General features: G+C 39.1%; 1 protein-coding gene across 1 annotated transcript in view; it reads left to right on the top strand.

The window, feature by feature from the left end:
- csmd2 (CUB and Sushi multiple domains 2) overlaps positions 1 to 23,605 on the top strand; it is a 539,567-nt gene that overhangs the window by 413,167 nt on the left and 102,795 nt on the right. Inside the window, exons 42-45 of the mRNA XM_069896324.1 lie at positions 7,593 to 7,781; positions 9,709 to 9,894; positions 19,428 to 19,622; positions 23,346 to 23,519. Of these exons, the coding sequence (XP_069752425.1) occupies positions 7,593 to 7,781; positions 9,709 to 9,894; positions 19,428 to 19,622; positions 23,346 to 23,519 (744 nt within the window). The remainder of the gene's footprint in view (positions 1 to 7,592; positions 7,782 to 9,708; positions 9,895 to 19,427; positions 19,623 to 23,345; positions 23,520 to 23,605) is intronic.

The following is a 23,605-nucleotide window of genomic DNA, read 5'->3' as shown; positions in this document are numbered from 1 at the left end:
TTCTGCAATCTTATCCATGTTTCAGATATAAATGTATTTGTTCTGTTCTGAAATCTAAAGCTGACATAAGCGCAAGGATAAAGCCATTAATCTAGAGTATTATTGAGCAGCAGTGTGAGATGAGGCTGGGAGAAATTCTATCACTGGTCGATAAGAATACCACGTTACAATGTCACAGCTGCGATTAACAAGCCTTTTAAACACAATGTGATGATCTGACCATTTTGCTGAAAGAAGATGTTGGATGATCCAGAACAAAGAATGAACAACATCAAAAACTCACAATCAATAGAGCCCACTGAATCATTTCAGAGACACAGCATTGAGGATGTTAGTCTCCCATTAAATCAAACCACCTGCTTCCATTTATATTTTGTTTTATGTTTGTAGATATACCAGAGTTTCGCAGAAGAGGTATATATTCCAAATCCTTAAATTGGGATTAGTCATGAGGAATGAAAATATGGGGAAAAGGCTGTTTCAACATGGTGATTTACTATCACTAATTGTCCTTAAGGGATTAGACCCCAGTGATGTTGAAATGGTGGAGAATGGAGAGTAAAGAGGTTTAGGGAAAGCTTTGTTAAAATCAATTCATATATTAATTTTTAACATGAGTATTGATGCAGAGAGAGAATTGGAAGACAGTGATGAGATTGACAGAATGATGCTTCTGAGCACAGGAACAGAAGAAACTTGGAGTTGCTGTCTGTATTGCAAATGATGTTTTTAAAATCCTGCTGTCCTAACCATCTAATCCAGTGATTCTCAACCTTTTTTCTTTTGTGATAGAATATAGATATGTTTTTGGGAGATAAATTGGGGCAGGGTTTTTAGTGTAGGTCACATCCAAACACTTTAAAACAGATCTTATTTAAAATACTGGAGCTCTGCCTATGCTAGACATGCTGGGGCCAACAGCCTTTGCAAAAGCTTTGGAGAGTGCCCAAGAGACTTCACTAATGGATTGTTGTTTACATAAAGGCAACAGATGAAAGAACTCGTCGGAGCCGCAGATTGTCTGGAGGGGAAATTTCTGTTCTAAGAGGGTCATGTGGTTTTGTAAGCAGAGAGTGTCAAACAGGCTTTCTCTCAGAGAGAGAGAAATAGAAATCAGTTCTACAGTCAGCAGCAGCAGCTGGGACTGGAACAGGACAAGCTGGCAAACTTGTGGAAAATCCCATTTGGGAGATGGTTTGTGAGTGCTTAGTTCAGCCTGGTCAAAGCCCTTGTGGTTCATGCAAGAGGAGAGAACTGGCTGTCTAATGTTTCACTTAAAATAAGGGAAACAAAAAGAGGAACTCTATTCCCTAGGCCATAGGTGCTCTGTGATTAATAAGGGATTGTTTAAGTTGGTATGTAGGTGGAAGGAAAATGTTTGAAAACCACTGTTCTAATCGTTCCTAATTGACTCATTATGTGCACGGTTTCATAACTCCAAAGGAAATGGGCCTATCCCGACATTCCCATCCCTGTCCCTACACGGCCTTCCCTGTCCCTACACGGCCTTCCCTGTCCCTACACGGCCTTCCCTGTCCCTACACGGCCTTCCCTGTCCCTACACGGCCTTCCCTGTCCCTACACGGCCTTCCCTGTCCCTACACGGCCTTCCCTGACCCTACACGGCCTTCCCTGTCCCTACACGGCCTTCCCTGTCCCTACACGGCCTTCCCTGTCCCTACACGGCCTTCCCTGTCCCTACACGGCCTTCCCTGTCCCTACACATTCATTTCTAACTCTATATCCCCTCTATATCAAAGATTTCCTGATGTACCTGTGTTCCTCTGGTTGCTTAAGGTCTCCTGATTTCATTGTTTAATCACTGGTTGCTGTGTTTCTGTTCTCAGCTAACAAAATGCAAGCTCAACAATACCCACGATTTCTGTTTCTTTCCATAGATGGAGATATGACACTGGGGCAGAAGTAGGCCATTCAGCACATCAAATCCACTCCATCAAGTCCACTCCATCAAGTCCACTCCATCAAGTCCACTCCATCAAGTCCACTCCATCAAGTCCACTCCATCAAGTCCACTCCATCAAGTCCACTCCATCAAGTCCACTCCATCAAGTCCACTCCATCAAGTCCACTCCATCAAGTCCACTCCATCAAGTCCACTCCATCATGAGCTGATCTATTCTCCCTCTCAGCACCACTCCCCTGGCTTTTCACTATCAACTTTGATATCCTGACTATTCAAACAGCTCTCAATTTCCACTTGACCAGGTTCATTACCCAGAACCAGATCCAACATGGCCTCTCCTCTTGTTGGCTGGTCAACATGAACACAACTAACAAATTCAGCCCAATCTATCCCTCTTGAAGTCAAGAGGTACCAGTCAATATTAGGGTCGTTGAAATCACCCATAACTATAACCCTGTATTTCCTGCACCCTTCCAAATTCTGCTTGCTTATCTGCTCCTCAGTGTACTGAGGTTATTGTAGTCTATAGGCCACTCCCAGAATGATGATAGCTCCCTTCCTATACCTGACTTCCACCCACACCGACTCAGTGAACATTCCCTCCCTGTAGCAGCGTTCTCCTTTTCTGTTGCCATGATTCTATCCCTGACCAGTTATGGTACTACCCATCCTTTTCTACCTCCCATCCTATTCCTTTTAAAGTATCTAAACCCTGGTACCTGCATCAGCCAATCTTGCCCTTCCTCCAGCCAAGTTTCAGTAGCAGCCACGACATCGTGGTTTCACATACTGATACCTCCGGCCAAAGAAATTCTTCTGCATCTCTGTTTTAAATAGACACCTTTCAATCCTAGAGTTGTGCCCTCTTGTCCTTGACTCCCATACCATGGGAATCAATTTTGACACATCTACTCCATCCAGGCCTTTCAGCATTTGAAATGCTTCCATGAGGTCCCCCCTCGTGCTTCTGAACTCAAAGGAGTACAGTCCTTCTTTCAGACACTTCTTAAAACCTGCCTCTTTGCCCAAGATATTTTTTGGGGATTTTGATATCTCTTGATATGATGCAGTATCAAGTTTTATTTGACAATGTTATTGGAATACACAGTGGAATATCTTTTTGAATTTAGTATGTTATATAAAAATAATCATATGTAGGTTTAACATTATTTTGCTGTTTGGTGGAGAAAGATTTTGGGTGATGTTTGAGCATGCTCTGCAAATCACATCCAGTCTGTCTGATGTTCCTTTGGGTGCATACTATGGTCTGGGTAACTGAGTTAGGGAACTGAAATAAAACTATTCAGTGAAGAGCAGAATAGGAGGAAGAAGTTAATGTAAAAAAAAATACTATGTCCTGGCTCATTTGAAATTGGTTGAGAAGAACATGGAGGAATGACTCAATGTCAATTTAGGGCATAAATAAATTCAAGAGCTTTTAGAAACACTTAACAGGTCAAGAATATATCCTGGAAAGAGCAGCTGGGTCTTCCTCATAAATTAGATGAGAAGTAATGGCAATTAAGAATCTATTATAGAAACCTTACTATTCCATTGCAGCTCCATCTTTAAAAAAAAATAATGTCAGGGCGTGTGTATAACTTTAGCCACACAAGAAAAGCTTGCACAGCTGCGACATTTCCCATCCTTTGGGTAAAAATTCTAATTGGTGGTGGTATCGATTCCATTCCTCTTAATTGGACCTTAAAGGGCAGCAGGGAGTTGTCAGTAAAGAATACTGCAATGCTTTGCTGCAGTAATTATATTACAGAATATAGGTATTTTTTTAAACATCTTTTTCATAGGTTTTGATGCCAGTGGAAAGAAAAGGTATGCCATGAAGACCAGTTGGCACTCAATGCAAAGGGATTGAACCAAGTATCATTGCACTAAATATGACTGACTGGGGTTTGGCTATGGCAGTGTGGCAATACTTGAAAAGATCTGCTTTCACAGACTGTTATTCAGCAGGGAAGCAATTGTACATCATTGCCATCTGTTGCAGGAAAATCTGTTGCCAGGTCTTGCTAATGTGATAGCACTCTCAAGGAATTATATCTTCGATTTTTCTTCCTTAACTTCCTTCCGGGTTACAGTTGGGCTTTCAACAACATCAGTCTCTCTGCTGCCCCCAAGGTATCAAACAGTTGATGTATTCCTTGTAAACATGGTTGGCATTTTTATCTCTTTTGCCATTAAATATCAACAGAAGCGTTGCACAGCTGCCCAATTTTTTTGAAATTTCTTCCAACATCACTTTATAAATTAGTTCCAATTTTCTGAATTTGTGATACTGTTCCAATGAACTTCTCACAAATAAATCTTTCCTTGTGTGAATGCTTGTAAAAGATGTGTGGGAACCCGAGCTTACATTCTGGAGGTCTTGTAAAAGATGTGTGGGAACCCGAGCTTACATTCTGGAGGTCTTGTAAAAGATGTGTGGGAACCCGAGCTTACATTCTGGAGGTCTTGTCTGCTGATTTTTAAAGACATTTCGTGTCATGTTGCATACCACAAGCATTTGACTCAGTTTGGTGTGATTATAAGATGCAACTTACCAGCTATAATTAATAACTTTGATGGCACTGATGTCAGAGAAAGGACAAGCAAAATTGAATCTGTTTTATGCTGACGATCACTTCTGGAAATCTGAAGTTCTAGGTGAATACTTTTGACTGACCGGAGAACTCAGAAAGTGGGATGGAATCTATCGATTTTGGCCCAAGGAGCATCTTGTTATCTTTCTCTGTCTTTGTATTTAAATGTCACATTTTGTCAGAATTGGTCTTCATATACTGTGATATTTGAGGAGCTAAGGAGTCCCTCTGGCCCTGAGGCAGCTTGTTCTGCAGAAATCATTTCAACAGTACCAGGAAATCACACCAAGGGCTGCAGACTCGAATAATAAACAGAAAGAGGTCAAGAATTGTGTACAAAGAATTGTGTACTGAAAGAATGTTAATCTTCTCAGAATCAGAAACATGTTAGCTATAAATTACATTTTAAAATAAATAAATAACAACAGAGGAATAGGAGAAAGTGAGGTAATGTCTGTGACTCATTGTCCATTCAGAAAACTGATCGCAGAAGAGAAGAGGCTGCCCTTGTGTCATTGTGTACTCATCTTCATGCTCCTGTACCTCCTTCCTGATGGAAGCAGTGCACAGAGGGCTTGGACTTGGTGGTGGGTGCCCTTGAGGATAGACGCTGGTTTCTTAAGACATTGCCTCTTGTAGATGTCCTTAATGCAGGGAAAACTATTGCCCTGGATGGTGTTGGCCGAGTTGACAATTCTCTCAAGTTTATTTCTGCCTTGTGCATTGGCAATTTCATTCCAGACTGTGATGTATCCGGTCAGAATGCTTTCCAAGGTACACCTGTAGAAATTTTCAAGAGTCTTTTGTGACATGCCAATTCTCCTCAAACTCCTCACGAAGTATAGCTGCTGGCAAGCCTTCTTTGTGATCGCATTGACATGGAGGCTCCAGGACTGATCCTCAGAGATGTTGATTTCAAGGAATTTGAAGTTCTCTACCCTCTCCATTGCTGATCCCTCAATGAGGACTGATTTGTGTTCTCCTAATTTCTTTATGAAGTCCACAATCAGCTCCTTGGTGTTGCTAATGTTAAATGCAAGATTGTTGTTGTGACACCACTCAGGTAGCTGATTGATCTCCCTCCTGCACACTTCCTCCTTGCCATCTGTGATTATGCTGAGGAATGTGGTGTCATTAGCTAATTTGTAGATGGCATTTGAATTGTGTCTAGCCACACAGCCATGGGCATAGTGAGTAGAGCAGTGGGCTAAGCCTACGTCCTCGAGGTGCACCTGTGTAGATCCTCAGTGAGGAGGAGATTCGTACTGACTAGTCTTCCGATGAGGAAATCAAGGATCCTGTCACAGAGAGGGTGCAGAGTCCCATATTTTTGGAGCTTGTTGACCAGGACTGAAGAAATAATGGGGTGAAGGCTGAGCTGTAGGCGGTGAAGAGTAGCAGAAGGTATGTGTTGCTGTTGTCTAGATGATCCAGATCTTAGTGGAGAGCGAGTGATATTGCTTCTGTTGTGGAACGATTGCAATATGAAATCTTTACTTAGGTACATGTTAATTCTGGGCATGACCAATCTCTCAAGGCATTTTATCACAGTCGATGTACATTCAACAACACCAAGATTCCATGAAAAGTTACTCTCAAGTGCACTCTTGCATCTGTAATTGTGTCGCTGGAGTCTTGATCAAATTCAGAATTCTGTTGATTTTGCAAATTGAAATGGCAAAATAGACTTTGTTTTGTTGTAATGAGGGATTCTAACTAATGTCAATGTATACTGCCGAAGGATCTATCATCCTGGCAGATGAAGTCGGTGACAGCGTACTAATCGCTTGCATCCATTGCTATTGAGGAACTGTGATTCCATTCGGTGATTTGAAAATCACCCTTGTTGCATTTAAGGGAAAAGAATCAAAATCCCATTTAAGATAAATGTATGGAATTAGGAAGCAATTTCAAATTTGGATTATCCTCTTCAAAATGCATAAATGTAATTATTGTTGTCAGTCATCAGTCATTATTATTTACAACAAAAAAAATCAGTCATAACAGTAAATGGTTTATTGATTTCTGAAAGTGACGAATAATAGATGAATAATTTGTCAGATATTGCAGTTTTAATTGGGGCCATGAGTATATATATTGTTGTATGACGAAGTTTTTTGTACAAACACTCAATTTTGCACTGCAATTGATTTTTTCTGAAGTCTAGTCTCCAGATTTGAAAATACCCAATTCTGAATCAGCTTCCATGGAGTGCATATGTTAATTTCCCTTCTTTTGTGTACTGGATTCGGAACACCTCCAAAAACATCTTCTTAAACTAATATCTATTAAAAATAGATTTGTATAATTGCTTGTGGGATTGTGGATGTCAACAAAATTGCTGGCTACATAATAGCATTCAAAGATAATTCATTGTAAATTAAGAACTTTTGGTTCCCCGCAAGCCATATAATCAAAAGTTAAAGTGAAGATTAACAGAAGAACAGCGGGGAAAAAGATCTTGATCAAAATTTATTTCACAGTATTAAAATGGCTTCAATTTTTGACAAGGGATGATATATTGTACTGTTAATGTTTATAATGCTGCACAAGTAATTGAATTTTAATTGGATAAGAATCAATTTTCCTTCCAAATCCAATTCTTTTCCCTTGGACACATACAGTTTCTGCTTGATTTACCTTTGACTGTACAGAGTGAATGTAATTACCTCCATATTCTCAGTGTGATTTAATTGTATTATTGGAGTTCAGCGATGGTGATTGTTGTGGGAGGGGGGAGGGGGAAGCCCATTTGTGCACAAACGGTAACTGGTTTATTGATTTCTGAAAGTGACTGGAAATTGATGAGCACGTTGTCACATATAACAATTTCACCTGAAGAGGGACAATGTTGCCATGGTAAGTGGTGTGGGCAGGTGATGAAGCATTCCCACAAAACACCATTTTGCTCTGCCAGAGATTTCTTCAGAAACCTGTATATTGTGAAAAAGATAAGAGATCAAATAGTGCAAATTAATGAAATATGCATGTAACAGACTAATTTCCTCTCCCTATTTGTCCCAAGATGTAAATAATAAAAATATAAAATTGAATATTTTTTTTGTCATTAGCCCCTTACTGTAGTCCCCCAAGTCCCCCACGACATGGAGCAGTTCACTCACAGACTGGAGGGCAATCTGGCAGCACAGTGCGATTTAGCTGTGACCGAGGGTATCGACTGATTGGACAAGGAATTGCGACGTGCATCAGGTTTCCCCAAGGTTTCTACAATTGGAACACCATTCCTCCTCTTTGTCAAGGTAAGAACATTTATTTCTGTCAAGCTTAAGCATTTTAATACTTAAGCATTTAATCTTCTTTGGCTTGGCTTCGCGGACAAAGATTTGAGGAGGGGGTAAATGTCCACGTCAGCTGCAGGCTCGTTGGTGGCTGACAAGTCCGATGCGGGACAGGCAGACACGGTTGCAGCGGTTGCAGGGGAAAATTGATTGGTTGGGGTTGGGTGTTGGGTTTTTCCTCCTTTGTCTTTTGTCAGTGAGGTGGGGTGGGGTGGGCACTTAAGCATTTAATAATTGTATATTAAAATAGTAAAAGAAAAAATATCAATTTGAACTTGCTGTTTATCCTCAATCAACACACACGGAATTTTTATAAAAAAGTGTGTATATATATATATATATATATATATATATATATATAATATATATATAAAAAATTGGATTTACTTTCACATGATGTTTTATAATTTGTTGCCAGTAGTCACAGAGAGCTATTCCAAAATGCAGTGATGGAGTTCCACTTATGGTGTAAACTCCAATGTCGATTGAACACTGAAATCACATCCAGTTTCTCCACAACTCTTCCAATGTAAACTCTTCGAATTATCAGGCACAATTAAACTACATACAGGGAATCCCTGGGTTTCAAATGGGCTTTGTTCCTCAGATCCATCTGTGAACTGATCTTTCCGTAAATCAAAAATAAACTATTTCTCTTGGATCGGTCCACGTGCACCTGATAATTCTTTAATTTCACCAAATATTTTCTAAGTTCAACCTGAAAGTACCCATCATTAGATTAATGGAATATATTCCATATTCAGTGGTGAATGAATACCACAAAACACTTTAATGGGATTTGTTCGGCTGTTTTAAAAATTTACCTGAAAATTTACATAAAGTCATATCTCTTGTAAGTCAGATCTTCCATTACCTGGAGACTCCTGCACTTGATTGTAAATGGTTTGTGACTTTGATGAGACCAGACAAGCCTCAAAATACCAGCATGGCACATCGCAAGAAATAAGGTGATAGTCATTCTCATGGTGAGGTTGATAATGACAAGAAAAGACACACTTTCCCCTTTCTCCTGAAACTTCTTTAAAAACTTTATGCAGTGCATAACTCGTATCCTTTTGGACATTGAACTGAACTGATGCTTCAGTTTTTTTGAACTAGTTAATGCAAAAACATGGGAGGGCTGGTCAATTGCAGTATTGACTACTGGTGAGGTGATGGAAACGGAAATGAAGTGTTGACAGAACCCTGGGCACCCCAAATGATGGAAGCTCTGTGATGAACTTCCCTTGGTGAACAATTAGCCAACATTAACCTTTCTGAAATGCCTGAGAGACCAATTTTATGGACCGGAAATGCTACTGGTGAAAGGACTATGAATTCACAAAAAAAGACTGAAGAGTACTGGAGCATAAAATAGTTAGGGCCACCACTTCCTGTGTTGGTTGAGTTGATTAAACTCGTGCTTTTTCAAGATGGAACTGCTAAATTGCATCATTTCATTAAAAGGATTAATAACATGTTGTTAACTAAAATGTTACCTCTTATATTATTCATTCTTTAAGATGTAATACTTGAAGATTTGTGATATGTTGAAATCAAGTAGATTAGAATGCCTTTTTCCCTGTCTTTTCCTGTTCTATCGTGCTTTCCATAACTGGTTTTTAGTGCTTTCATGGGTACTATTGATCACAGAAAGTTACATCCAAGTCCTGATTTTAGGTTGATGATTCACTGCATTAACTTAATCTTGCACCTCCTCTCGTGTCAACCTGTGTAAAACAGTAAGTATCTGTTTCTTCCGCTAGATTCGCTCAACAATATGCACAGTGTTATCATCGTGTTCCTATTTGTAGTGTAAATGTTAATGGATCTGTTAATACTGATGCACGCTGTATCTCAGATAAGACTGACAGATGTTCATTTTCAGCCATTTTTTGTGGCGTCCCCAAAGCTCCAGCAAATGGAACAGTCTTTGGGAGAGAGTACACTCTTGGAACCAGAGCCATCTATCAATGCAATGAAGGCTACAGATTGCAGTCTGCCGAACTGTCAACAGCTGTCTGCCAGGAAAAAGGAAAATGGAGCAATGATGACAAGCCTCCACTCTGTATGGGTAAGTGTGCTATTTATTGCAAGTTACATTTCATGGCTTATGTTAAGGAGTAACTAAATGAAAGGAGGAAAAGCATAGATTGGTGGGCATTCCAAAGGCCCAGAGGGATGTCTGGTTGGGATTTCATTTATAATGCCATTGTTTATTTCAGGTTTGTTCTGCCTTTTCTGTGCATTTCTCTCCCTGATCACGCCAGGGTGATGTGTCAATAGATGTTACAATATGCTCATTCAAAACAATGATTAAAGAACTTTGTTCAAAATGCCCAATTACTAGATCTAACAAAGATGAACACAAGAATTGGATTGAAGAAATCTATGGCGTGTTAAATTTTGGGGATCCACTTCAATGATTGAGAGGAAGGAGCTAGGGAATGAGACAAAGGGAATTGCTTGTCTGAGAGTAGGATAGTTTCAATGAATTAAATGGCCTCCTTCAATATTATTTGGAAATATGGTATCAATGAAATGATAGCTTTTACTTCTTAAGGGGCAAAGTACAATGATGGAGATGTCTTATTACAGATGTGTAAATTAGAAGTTAGACTCGTCTTCATATCCAGACCTCAGGATGGGTTTATTGAAACTTGGAATGCAAATGCAACAGAGCAATACCAGAGATGAAGGGGTTTAATTATGAGAACACGTGGCGTGGATCTCGGCTGCATTTCCAAGATGAAGAGATGGTCTAAATGTTGATTAGAGATGATGACAGGGAAGATCAAGGGAAGTTATTGTGAAATAACTGATTTTAAAATGACAAATGCAAAGCCACTCCATTCTGGGAAAATACCCATGAAAGAATGAAAATGGCAACAGCAATTTTCACCGTTTTGCATAAATGTTTTCCTATAATCACAGGATCTTATATCAACCTGATAAATCAACAAAATACCCTTTATTCACTTTGCTATTTTAAGAATACCTCATCATTCTGATATATTTTGGTGAATTTTGTTCTGACCTACACATCAAGGTGAAGAATGACAATGGTCCATTTGTTCCACTCATGTCCTCATCAATCACTTTCTGAAAAGTGCAGCGTATATAGCAACATTATGCTCTACTGTGCGTGATGTCTGGGCCACAACAGAATATAATTTTTTTTGCGTTAAATTTCCATCTTTCAGAGCAAACCCTTGTGATTCTTTCAAACGACAATTCTAAGTTATGACACTTCTAAAGGTTTGCTTCCTTAAAAAAAAATGGAGGATTGTGATAGACAACTTTGAGATGAACAGAAAAGTAATTTAAGATGTTCTGAATCATGTCAGAAGTTGGAGAAACAGTAAATTTACTTTTATTGAATTTAACATGTTTAATTGAATCATAATACTAAAACATTGTATTAGTTCAACTGACCTAAATAAGTTTTGCCACTGATTTTTATTTGTACTCAGCATCTGATGCCTTTCGTGTCAGTGTCCAACAATAGTCAGTCAGCATTGAAGGATTCCAGTTGCCCGATGCTGTTTTTCGATGGTCACAATGTCCTGGAGAAACCTCTCACCAAGTTCATCACTGACTGCACCAAAATGAGCAGGGAAGAAATGAATGTTGCATTTTGCTGTTTTGAAAGATTGACATAGCCTTAAAATTTGACTGGAAATCACAAAAATAGAATATATATTTTTTAAAGATATGTGATTGGAAAAATCTTAAGGCGATTTTTGTGATCAGCAACACCAAATCCATAAAATATACCCAAACATGTTCAGGAAGTAAAATCTTTGATGTCCAGTGGGGTATCAGAGTTCTGTGGATGTGACATTCCCAGCAGCTGAACTGAGGCTGCCCAGTCATTTCAAAGTTCCGAAAGCTAAAGAATGCCTTTTTAATTACTATTGTTTCTATCATAAACACTGACTTAATGATACCCTGCACATTTATGATTGCATTATCTGCTGTACTTACATGAGTTAACTTGCCTAGATAGCACAGAGAAAAATCTTTTCACGGTATGTTTGTACATAGAACGATGCAGCACAGTACAGGTTTTTCAGCCCTCAATGTTGACCCGACCCATATATTCCTTCCTCAAAAATAAGTACTAAACCCTCTATTTTCCTTTCATCCATGTGTCTGTCTAAGTGTCTCTTAAATGCCCCCAATGTTTCAGCCTCCACCACCATCACTGGCAAGGCATTCCAGGTACCCACAACTCTCTGTGTATAAAAAAAAACTTGCGTCTGATGTCTCCTTTAAACATCCCTCCCTTAACTTTGTACTTGTATCCTCTGATATTTGCTGATCCTGCTTTGGGAAACAGGTGCTGACTGTCCAACCCTATCTATGCCTCATAATCTTTTGACCTCTATCAAGTCTCCTCTCACCTTCTACATATGCTCCAAAGAGAAAAGTCCAAGCTCTGCTAATCTTGCCTTATAAGACTTGTTCCCTAATCCAGGCAACATCCATTGCTTCACATCCTTCCTATAATGAGATGACCAGAACTGGACACAATATTCTAAGTGTGGTCTTACTAGAGAGTTGTAGAGTTGCAACATGATCTCTTTACTCCTGAATTAAATCCCCGTATTAATGAATCCCAGCATCCCATAGGCCTTCTTAACTATTCTATCAACCTGTGTGGCGACCTTGAGGGAAGTATAGATTTGAACTCAAGTTCCTCTGTTCATCCACACTCTTTCCAGAATGCTGGATTGAGCTCCATCTGCCACTTTAATGCCCAACTCTACACCCTGTCTATACCCTCTTGCAACATTCGACAATCTTCAGCTCCAACCACAACTCCTCCAACCTTCGTGTCAACTGCAAACTTACTATGACATCATAGTATTCTTAACAGAACCAGAATTATCAATAAAAGAATTACATAAGAAATTGAAGGAATATGGAGAAATATCGAGGTACAAGATCAACGCAAATAAAAGTGAAGCGATGCCAATGAATAATGCGGATTTCACAAAGTTTAAGAAAGAATCACCATTTAAATGGCAAACACAAGCAATCTGATACCTAGGTATTAGACTAGATAATAATCTAGGCCATCTATACAAATTAAATGATCAGCCATTAATGAATAAATTACAAGACGACTTAGAACATTGGAAAGATTTACCACTAACACTGATAGGAAGGGTAAATTGCATTAAAATAAATATTTTCCCAAGAATACAATACCTATTTCAATCCTTACCAATTCCCTTAACAGAGAAGTTCTTCAATGAGCTAAAGAAAATAATAAGGAAATTCTTATGGAAAGGGGGGAATCTGAGGATAGCGCTAGATAAATTAAAAGAATGGTACAAACAAGGGGGCTTACAGCTACCAAACTTAAAGAATTATTATAGAGCAGCACAATTAAGATATCTATCAGATTTTTATCAAATAAGGGAAAAACCAGATTGGACCAGGTTAGAGCTAAATAAAATAGGGGAGAAGCTACCAGAACATATAAGTGGGATGAAAAACTGGTGCAACATAGGAATTCACCAGTACTGCACCATCTGCTCAACATTTGGAAGAAGATTCACGTAGAAAGGAAAAAAAACAAATTACCAACTACCAAAATTATTATTGACGCAAAATCAACTAATCCCTTTCACAATAGATAACCTTTCCTTTAGAGAATGGGAGAGAAAAGGGATCAAAAGAATATAAAATTGTTTTTTGGGAAATAATTTATTATCTTTTGAACAAATGAAGTACAAATATGGTACAACTCATGGTACAATGTTTGCATACCACCAACTGAAAACCTACTTAAAGGACAAATTGGGAAGTAGGCTAAGGTTACCAGAAGGAAGCAGCTTTGAATATGTGATTACAGACACAATGATAATTAAAAGATTCATAACAAACATGTACATCAAACTGCAAGAGAAAGAGAACGAGGAAACAAGCCGTAAACCCACACAAAAGTAGAAACAAGATCTAAACATAAAGATAAAAAATGAAAAATGGGAAAAGCTATGCTCCGGATCTATAAGAAATGCAATAAACACGGGGTTACGCATGATACAATATAATTGGTTACACAGGCTATATATCATGCCCCAAAAGTTAAATAAATGGGACCCAACAGTATTAGATAGATGTTTTTGCTGCAAGAAGAAAACGGTGACAACAGTACATGCAATTTGGGCATGTGAGAAAGTGGAAAAGTTTTGGGAAGATCTAAATCAGGTATTAAATAAAATCACAAAAAGCAACATACCAAAAAATCCAGAGATCTTTCTTCTAAGTAATATAAAAAGTAAAGAATTAGGCCTCAAACTGGATGAAACACAAAAAGATTTATTATGATAGCCTTAGCTGTAGCAAAAAAAATTATAATGTCAACCTGGAAATCAGAAGAGAGCCTGAGAATACAGCAATGGTACATAGAAATGAATAAATGTATTCCATTGGAAAAAAGAACATATAATTTAAAAAACAAAGTCACATTATTTGAACAAATTTGGGAACTGACCATGGAACACAACATTGAGGGCTTGCCTCGGACCTCCACCCCCTAAAATGATAAAATGATAAGAAGACGAAATGAACTGATCCAGTGTGTCAAAATAGATGACACAATTTTCTTGTTTATTTTCATTGTGTGATGAGATTTTTTTTAATGGTTTTATAGTATTGTATATGTTGAACGTTGGAGAGAGGGTGGGAAGGGAGGTGGAGGGAAGGTAGGGGGGAAAAAAGGGGAGAAAATGCCACTGTGTATATTTAAGAGGGAAATGTTCCACTGCTACTCTCTGTTTTCTTCCTGCAAGTCTTACTTTTTTTTATTCACACCGCCAAAGTTCCACTGACCCCTATGCCTCATGACTTTCTGGATGAGTCTCTCATGGGGGACCTTGTCAAGTGCCTTGCTAAAATCAGTGTAGACCATATCTACCACACTACCCTCATTGACTTATTTTGTTATCTCCTCAAAAACTCAATTAGACTCATGAGTCACGACCTTTACTTCATAAAGCCATGCTGACTATCCTTGAGTGCTCATAGAACCTATCCTAAAGAATCCTCTCCATTGATTTACACACCACTGACATAAAACTCACCAGTCTATAATTCCCAGGATTCTTTTTATAACCTCCTTTAAACATGAGGGCTTCTTTTCTCATTCTCCCATCCTCCAGCACCTCCCCTGTGGCCAAAGTGGATTCAATGATCATAGCTACTGCCCCAACTATCTCTTCTCTCACTTCCTGCAGCCACCTGGGGCTAGGGGAACTTATCAATCTTGATGTTTTTAAGAAGATCCAACAAATCCGTTTCCTTAATCTCCACATTGTCCAGCACACAGGCCTGTTCAATTTTGACCTCACTGTGATCAAGGTGTTTTTTTTTCTCTCTTATGAATACTGATACAAAGTTTTCATTTTGGATCTCCCCAAACTCTTCTGCCTTCAGGCCCACATTGCCTCCTTTATCCTTTAGCGGCCCCACCTTCATTCTTGCCATCCTTCTGTTCTTTACATATGCATAGAACACCTTAGGGTTCTCCTTAATTCTACATGTCAAAGTCTTCTCGAGCCCCTTTTGAGCTCTCCTAAGTCCTTTCTTAGGATCCTTCCTGGCTACCACATACTTCTCATGAACCCTTCCTGTTCCCTGCTTCCTCCTTCCTCTATCTAATGTATGCTTCCTTCTTCCTCTTGATTAGTTGGCTGACCTGTTCTGTCAGCCATGATTCCCTTTTCCTACCATCCTTTCTTTGTCCCATTGTGACTAACCTATCTTGATCCCCGCTCCACATTACTTCTGTGCTTTCTCTCCCATCTGTCAGTCCTCCTCATGTGACAATACACAAAGTAATTCTGCAATTTGGAACAATACTCAAGCAGCGAGGACTTCATTCATCTCTGTCTCCTTCAAGATCCTTCAATAAATGAAAAATAAAAGAATGTGTCACTGAATTTCCCATGAAACTTTAGAGATAGACCAGATTAATGTGTGGGTGGTGCACAAGAGAGAAAGATTGTATTGTCCAATCTACATAAATGAGACAGATGGCAGGACAAATGGCGAGACCAAAAGGATTTGCCAGGGATTTTGGAAAGGGTTTAATCAAGCTGAGCAAGGAATATGGGGAGAAATAAAGCAAGAAAATGAAGACAGGAAGCAAAATAAATGGACTGGGGGAACAAAGTCCAGCAGTAATGCCAGAAAAATATTAAAATAATAACATTAAAGTTCCTGTACAGAAATGTTTACAAGAGTTGTACAGGGTAAGTGACACAAATAGAAGTTGATGGGTATGATCTCAGTGTTATTATGGAAATATGACAGCAGGATGATCAAAGTTTGGAACTAAGTATTCTCGGATATTTGATATTCAGGAAGCCGGAAAACAAAGTGAAAAGGATTCACTGCATTTCTTTCAGTTTGGTGTTCATGTTCACAATATGCTCTTTACATCAAATGAAGCCTAATGCAGATTGGATGTTCACTTTGTAAAATATCTGTAATCAGTGTACAAGAATGACCTTGAGGTTTCTGGATGCCTGCCGCTGTAATTCATCACTCCACTCCTACTCTGATCTTCCAGTTTGTGCCCTTCTGCATTTCAACAAAAAGACCAAAGCAAGATTGAGGAATCTGCTTCATCATCTTTCTGTACATGCTATACATGTGAGATTCAATGATGAATTCTCCAAATTTAGATAACTTTCTTTCTCTTTAAATCAGAATTGGCCATTTGTGCATGCTTTGGTTTTGGGTTTTTTTTCCTTCTGTCTTTAGCTTTGTATGTTTTCACCTGCTGGACAGGTCCCACAGCCTTACCATTGGAACATGTTACACAAAGAAGCTTGATCTGATTTGAACGACCACATCAAGTCATTCAGTCTCACTCGACCAAAAGTATTCCGTTCATTCCATGTCTTTCTCTGTTAGCTACACTAACTTGTTTTATTCTTTCTCATTTCTGTTGAAATGTCAGGGTCCAACAATTAAAGTGCTACTTTTCCCACAGTTGTTGCCTGACCCAATGAGTCTTTCTTGCATTTCTACTTTTATTTCAGACATTCATCATCTGCAATGATTTTATTTTGGAAAAGGAAAAGAGATTGCTGTAGTACGGTATAGAAGAGGGCAGTTCAGTGCAAAGATGAGAAATAATCTTGGCTTGTCAGAACATACTGGAGAAATAAAATGTATTTGTGTTGAACTAAGACATTGTAAAGTCCAAAAAATACTAATGTGAGTTAATCATGGACCATAAAATTCTAATTATAATAATGGCCATGGCATAAATTAGTGAGGATAACGCAGAGAACACGAATACTTTGGATGGTCAATTTGCTGTAATAATGTTGCAGATGAAGTCATGGAATGTGCACAAGATGATTTTTCAATTAATGGATTGAAGGACCAATTACGGAAAAGGCCATTTTGGACCTTGTTTTGTGGTGAATTTGGAATTTGATTGGCATTCAATGAGGTTCTGCATAGGTCAACAAGGTGGCAGCACATAGAATTAGGGATAATACACAGAAATTGATTTTTAAAAATGCGTTATTTGACTGAAAGTAAAGAGTGTGACAGGGGGGTATGGAAGGGATCTGTGCTTGTTTACAGTCTGTATCAACTATCTGGCTGAGGGCATCATGTGTTTACTGAACTGAATGTGGAATGGGGATATTAAAGAGGCTTAAAGGAGACAAGCTGAAAGAATGAGCAGCAATAAATAATTTGGAAGAATGTGAGGTCATTCTCTTCAGCAGCCATAACAAAAAAATTGAGTATTTATAGGAGGCACAGTTATTGTAGTGCCATCACCGTTAGCGTAGTGCCGTCACCGTTAGCGTAGTGCCGTCACCGTTAGCGTAGTGCCGTCACCGTTAGCGTAGTGCCGTCACAGTGCCAGTGACCCAGGTTTGAATCCAGCGCTGCCTTCAAAGAGTTTGCATTGTTCTCCCAATGACCTACATGAATTTTCTCTGGCTGCTCCAGTTTCCTCCCGTACAGAGTTGGTAGGTTAATCAGATGTAGTTGGATGGCATGGATTTTATCGGTCTGAGTGACCTTCTGCTGTGTTATACCCTTAAACTTTTTTTAAAATAAAGGTAAATTTTTAAAAGGTAAAAGATTGGTTTTAGTTGACGTTTAAAGGGACCCAAGTGCATGTTACTGAAAGTCGGCATCCAGGAACAGTTACTGATACACAAAAAGATGGTAAATGGCATCTTAGTCTTTTATTATTGTAATGGTATAAGATCTTGGCAACTCCATACCTGATGTATTTTGTGCAGTTTGGTTTCCACCTAAGAAACAATATACTTAACATATTGAAAATACAGTAAAGGTTTGCTTGACTGACTCTTGGGATGAAGGAGTTTTTCAGTATAAAGAGAACTTGATCAGATCAGGACTACATTCTCCAGAGGGTGAAGACTACATTGAAACTTATAAAATTCTGAAAGAGCTTGACAGACGAGATGGAAGGAACAATTTCCTCTGGCGAAGGAGTTGAGGATCACGTGCATTGTTTCAGAATAAGGGCTGGGGATACTTCATGTTGAGATGAGGAGAAATTTCTTCACTTGGAGCAATGACCCTTTGGCATTTTCTTCCCAGAAAGGCCACAGAGTCATTGAGTTAATCCAATAGATTTCTAGGCTCTCAGAGAATAAAGAAATAGGGCACAGTGCTGGAAAAAGGGCACGAGAGGGAGAAGGTCAGTCTTGATTGTGATGGAGAGCAAGCTCTCAGGGCTAATTGACCAACTCTGATTTCTGTTTATTATGCTCTAATGTAAATGCAAGATAGAAGTGGGTTTTTTTTAATTTGGACATTCAGCACGATAACAGGCCATTCTGGCCCATGAGCCCGTGCCTCCCAAATATGCCAATTAACCTACAAATCCCAGATGTTTTTTGGAGGGTGGGAGGAAACTGGATCATCCAGAGAAAACTCGCATGGGCATGGGGAAAATGCACAAGCTCCTTATAGCCAGTGTTGAATTCAAACTCGGGTCACTAATAGTGTTGCGCCAACTGCTACGCAAATGATAATTGGAAAATAGTGTGATTCTAAACCCTTACGAAGAAAGTACAAAGCTTCTTTTCCATTGTTTTGCATGAGAACTAGTGATTATATCTTTCCACCACCCCACCACACCCCCACCCCCCTTCCCAATTAAACTACTGCAAGCACTTAGCATTAGGTCACCCAGATTAAGAAAAATGCAGAGGGAATGTTGCTTTATCCAATTTTAACATTTTAAGATCAGACATTTTACATGCATTCACCAAACGCAACTCTTGCCTTCTCCAATATATTCTTGGAAAATTAAAAGAAGAGATAGGGATTGTTTGTGAAATCATCTAAAGAAACAATGCAGGTGGCCACAATAATATTTTATATAAAAAAGACAAATCGATGGACTGCAATATTCCTTTCATTTATTTTCAATCCTGACAAAATATTGTAATTTAAGAATGTAAGACAAGGAAGTCAATCGTTGTTCTTGATAGATCAAAATGATAACCAATCAGTAAATTGCAACTCAGCAGGTGATTAAGTTATAATCTGCTATTGATTGTTGTTCAATGTGCTTCCTTACAGCTGTGACATGCCCTGAAGTTAATAGTCTCCATGTAGAGCACGGGAACTGGAAGTTGTTAAATGGAAATCCAAATCAATATGGAGCTCAAATGATTATCACTTGTGACCCAGGATTTCATCTGCAAGGACTTAGGGTCATCACCTGTCAGGCAAATGGGACTTGGAGTGTAGGGCACCAGAAGCCAAGCTGTAAAAGTAAGTATAAACAGATACTTAGAGTTTAATGGTATAAAGTATAAACCTTAATCTGCTTAACCATTCTTCTCTGAACACCGATTTGCTTCCTGCTGTTCAATGGTGTGTTTATTGACCAGACTGTTTTCAAAAGTTGTCATTTTTTTTTTACTGACTAGATTAAGTGTCATGAGCTTTGGCAGAAGTTTATTTTAGGTTTCTGTTGATTCAAGCTCACAAATTTACTTGCCATGCATTCAGTTATTTAGGGCAGATGGACATGCTGGTGATTTGCTGGACAGCAGTAGGCCTTGACACTTCGAATTAGGAAGAGGAAATTGGATTTCTGCCTTCAACCTCTCATCCAGTAATACATCATGCAATGTCTGTGTCGACCTCCTTGCAATTAATCCAGCATACAAAAACAGAGACCTGGCAAGACCCCTGTTCATTATTGAAAGGAAGCAGAGTGCATGATTACATCTTAGAAGTTTTTCAGAAAGTGGACACCCTAATAAATTTATTCCGTATCCTGCCTAGCAGGGACCCCTGATTGAAAGGCCAGGAAAAATCGGCGGAACAAGAGGTTTGTTCGTGGTTGATGGTGTACAGTGGTGGGTGAGGATCACTGTGAATCAGTGAAGATCGAAGAAGTGGCTAAGCAGGATTTTGTGAAACTAAGCTGTTCTTCAGGTCCCAATTGAAAATTCCATGGAGCAGCAAGGGTTGTGGCTTGCTCTATGTTACATCTAAGGTAGCACAGTGGTAGAGCTAATAAACCTGCAGCTTCAATCTTGAGTTCAGACACTGACTTCATCGAATGAGTATGTTCTCGCTGGGATGGCTTTGCATTCTTCTGGCAGGTCTGGTCTCCTCCCACATCCCAAAGACATGAGGTAGGTTCTTTGGCTTCTGTACATTGCTCCTAGTGTACAAGATGGTTAGAATCTGAGGGGAGTCAAAGGGAATATGAAGAGAAAACATTGGATTAGAGTGGAATTGGGTAAATGCCAGAGCAGGGTCAGCAAAGAATTGATGACCAAAGTGCCTATTTCCGTATTTTTATGTGGGTCTAATCAAGGTTCAAAATTGCATTTATTGTCATGTGCACAAAATGCACAAAAGTAGTTTATCTTTGTTAGCCAATTAAAAAGCAATTATTCTGTGACATTAATTTTGGATGAATTTTTCATTTACTGTTGGTTTTTTATTTGTTTTTTTTCTAATATTGACTGTTGACCACATCAGAGGACAATCTATTTGAGGGGGAAAAAAATGACTGATGCTGCATAGGCAAGGGAACATATTGATTTGCTTATTTAGAACTCTGCATATGTCGTCATCTCCTGTCCTGGCTTCAGAAGCCTTCCTCATCTAATACCATCATCATGTCATGGAATATCTTCTTCAAACCACACTGTGATGCAGCAGGTAGCACTGCTGTCTCACAGCTCCAGTGATTCAGAGTCAATTGCGATACCCAGTGTCGTTTATGTGAAATTTGCATTTTTTTTTCCTTGTTCGCCCCAGGAGTTTCACTTTCTTTCCCCTTTCCAAAGATATGTGGCTTGATAGGTTAATTTGTTCCCATAATTTGTCCCAATTCTACCTGGGTGAGTTGTTGAAGTTGATTAGTTACAGGGAATAAATGAAGGAATTGACAGGTGGAGCACACTGATGAGCCAGCGCAGACTTGATAGGCCAAATAGCTACCCCATCTCTCATGAGCAAGTAAAAGAGTAACACGACCGAAGTATTCCAGTGGATGTGTCTGCGAAGATTTAAAAAGAGAAAGTGCGAAGGATTTAAATTTAATTCACTTGACAGATAAAAACACATCAGTAGATATTTATTGTCAAAGGTATGATTCCTGAAGAAAACTAGGTTTTTGGTAAGTGAAATGATGAGGTGAAGATGAAACCAGTTAATTTATAACTAGTTTCAAAATTTCTCAACTATTTATACATATTTGTTAGAATTTGAATTTTTCTTTTGATGTGTTGGACACCAGGAGAAATTAGACTTGTCAGTCTTCTCATTTGGAGCATTAACGTACATCCTGTCAGAGCTGGTGCTAACAGTTGACATTCAATGAAGAAACCTATCTTTTGCCCTTCAATTTGTAAATTTCCACAAGTACCAACATGAACCCCTGTTTCCTTTCAAGCAGATTTGCACATCACACCACCTCAGAATTGTTGTGATCGGGTGTGTAGCATCTGAGCAATGTGGCATCTTGGGAATTCCATTGTATCTTGGGTATGTTCAAGATGGATGCCTCCATATGAGCCCTGCCACGTTCTGTCCTTGGTGCTGTTTGCTTTGTTAATGAATCTAGGTGTTTTAAAAAGAACCCAAGTTTCTTTATTGTAATACAAGAAACATCACAAGAATCGTTTGCATCCTCATTGTCTGGATGGTATCTTGTTTGCTTGCTATTCAAGTCTAATCACCTTTATTTATCATTCATACCTGGTAAAGACAAGAAAGTGTTTCTCCAGGACCATGGATCATATTTACATAAATATAAGAATATGTTAGAATAGAAGTTAAACATGATAAAATATTAAGACATATACAGTAGAAATCCATGGTACACTATCCACATACATTCTGTGAATTCAGGTGCCTAATGGCTTGGGTGGGAGAGGAGTTGTTGCATAATCTGGGCATAAGGGCCCGAGTGCTAGGGTACCTCCTACCAGATGGCAGAAGGGAGAACAGTTTACACGAGGGGTGTATGGAGTCCTTCACAATATTTATTGCTTTTTGCCTGCATCATGTTGGAAGAGAACCCCCAATGATCATTTCCGCTGACTTCATTATCCTCTGCAGAGTCTTGCAGTTCAAGGTGTTACAGCTTCCAAACTAGGTGGCGATGCAGTTGGACAGGATCCTCTGTAGAATGTAGTGAGAATGGAGGGTGGGAGATTAACTTTCCTCAGCCTTTGCAGGAAGTAGAGGCGCTGCTGTCCTCGAGAAATTACTCAATCTTCGAGAAATTACTCAATCCTCGAGAAATTACTCAATCCTCGAGAAATTACTCAGATGATAGCTGGTCTACTGGGCAAGGTGCGAGCTAGATTATTGACCTGAAAAATTCTCCCCATTTGTTCATTTGAATCTTAAGTCATTGGTATTTGATTATTTCTCGACTTGATTGGCTCAATCACCCTTGATTAACCTCTCGTTTTGTGTCTTTTGTAAAAATGATTTCATCCAAAATGTTCATCCTCTGTCTGAATCAACACCAAACCAATTCATCCATCCTCAGAAGAGAAAATATGAAATTAAAAAGCAGATTACCAGAAAACCAGGTTTTAAGTTTCAGAGAAGATGGGGGCGAGAAGAGTACAAAGGGGAAGCAGGAATGATTGAATGGTGGAAAGGATGGATTGTACATGGTTGAGTGCAAGTGGAATGGAAGCAGCAGGTCAAACTGCTGCTGCGCCTCTCCAGAGTCCATGTGGAGTTTGTATGTTCTCCCAGTGACTGTGTGGGTTTCTTCTAGCCGTTTTGATTTCCTCCCACATGCCAAAGATATACAGGTTAGAAGGTTACTTGGCCATTAGAATTTTACCCTGGCATATAGGAGAATGGTAGGATATGGGGGAATAAAATGGGATTAGTGGAAAATTGTTCAAAAGGGATGCTATTATGTTCATTGGGGGCAAAGAATCTGTCTCTGCACTGTATGGCTCTAAGAATTGCTGAAACTAATTATTCTGTTTTGTAACTTTGCAGTAATCTCGTGTGGAGAACTAGGAATTCCAGCACATGGTAATAAGATTGGGACATTAACAACATATGGAGCAACTGCCATTTTTTCCTGTAACACTGGATATACCATGGTAGGATCACGGGTTCGTGAATGCCAGGCCAACGGGCTCTGGAGCAGAATGGAAGTGAATTGCCTTGGTCAGTATTTAGAGGTTGATGTGTATAGGTTTAGTGCATGAACAATTCTGCAATTTATTAAGTTTTGTTGTCTTTGTTTACTTGTA

This window comes from Narcine bancroftii, chromosome 8 (assembly GCF_036971445.1).
Source record: "Narcine bancroftii isolate sNarBan1 chromosome 8, sNarBan1.hap1, whole genome shotgun sequence".
Taxonomy (NCBI): domain Eukaryota; kingdom Metazoa; phylum Chordata; class Chondrichthyes; order Torpediniformes; family Narcinidae; genus Narcine; species Narcine bancroftii.
Note: the sequence above shows the minus strand (reverse complement) of the source record. Positions and strands in the feature narration are given on the sequence as shown.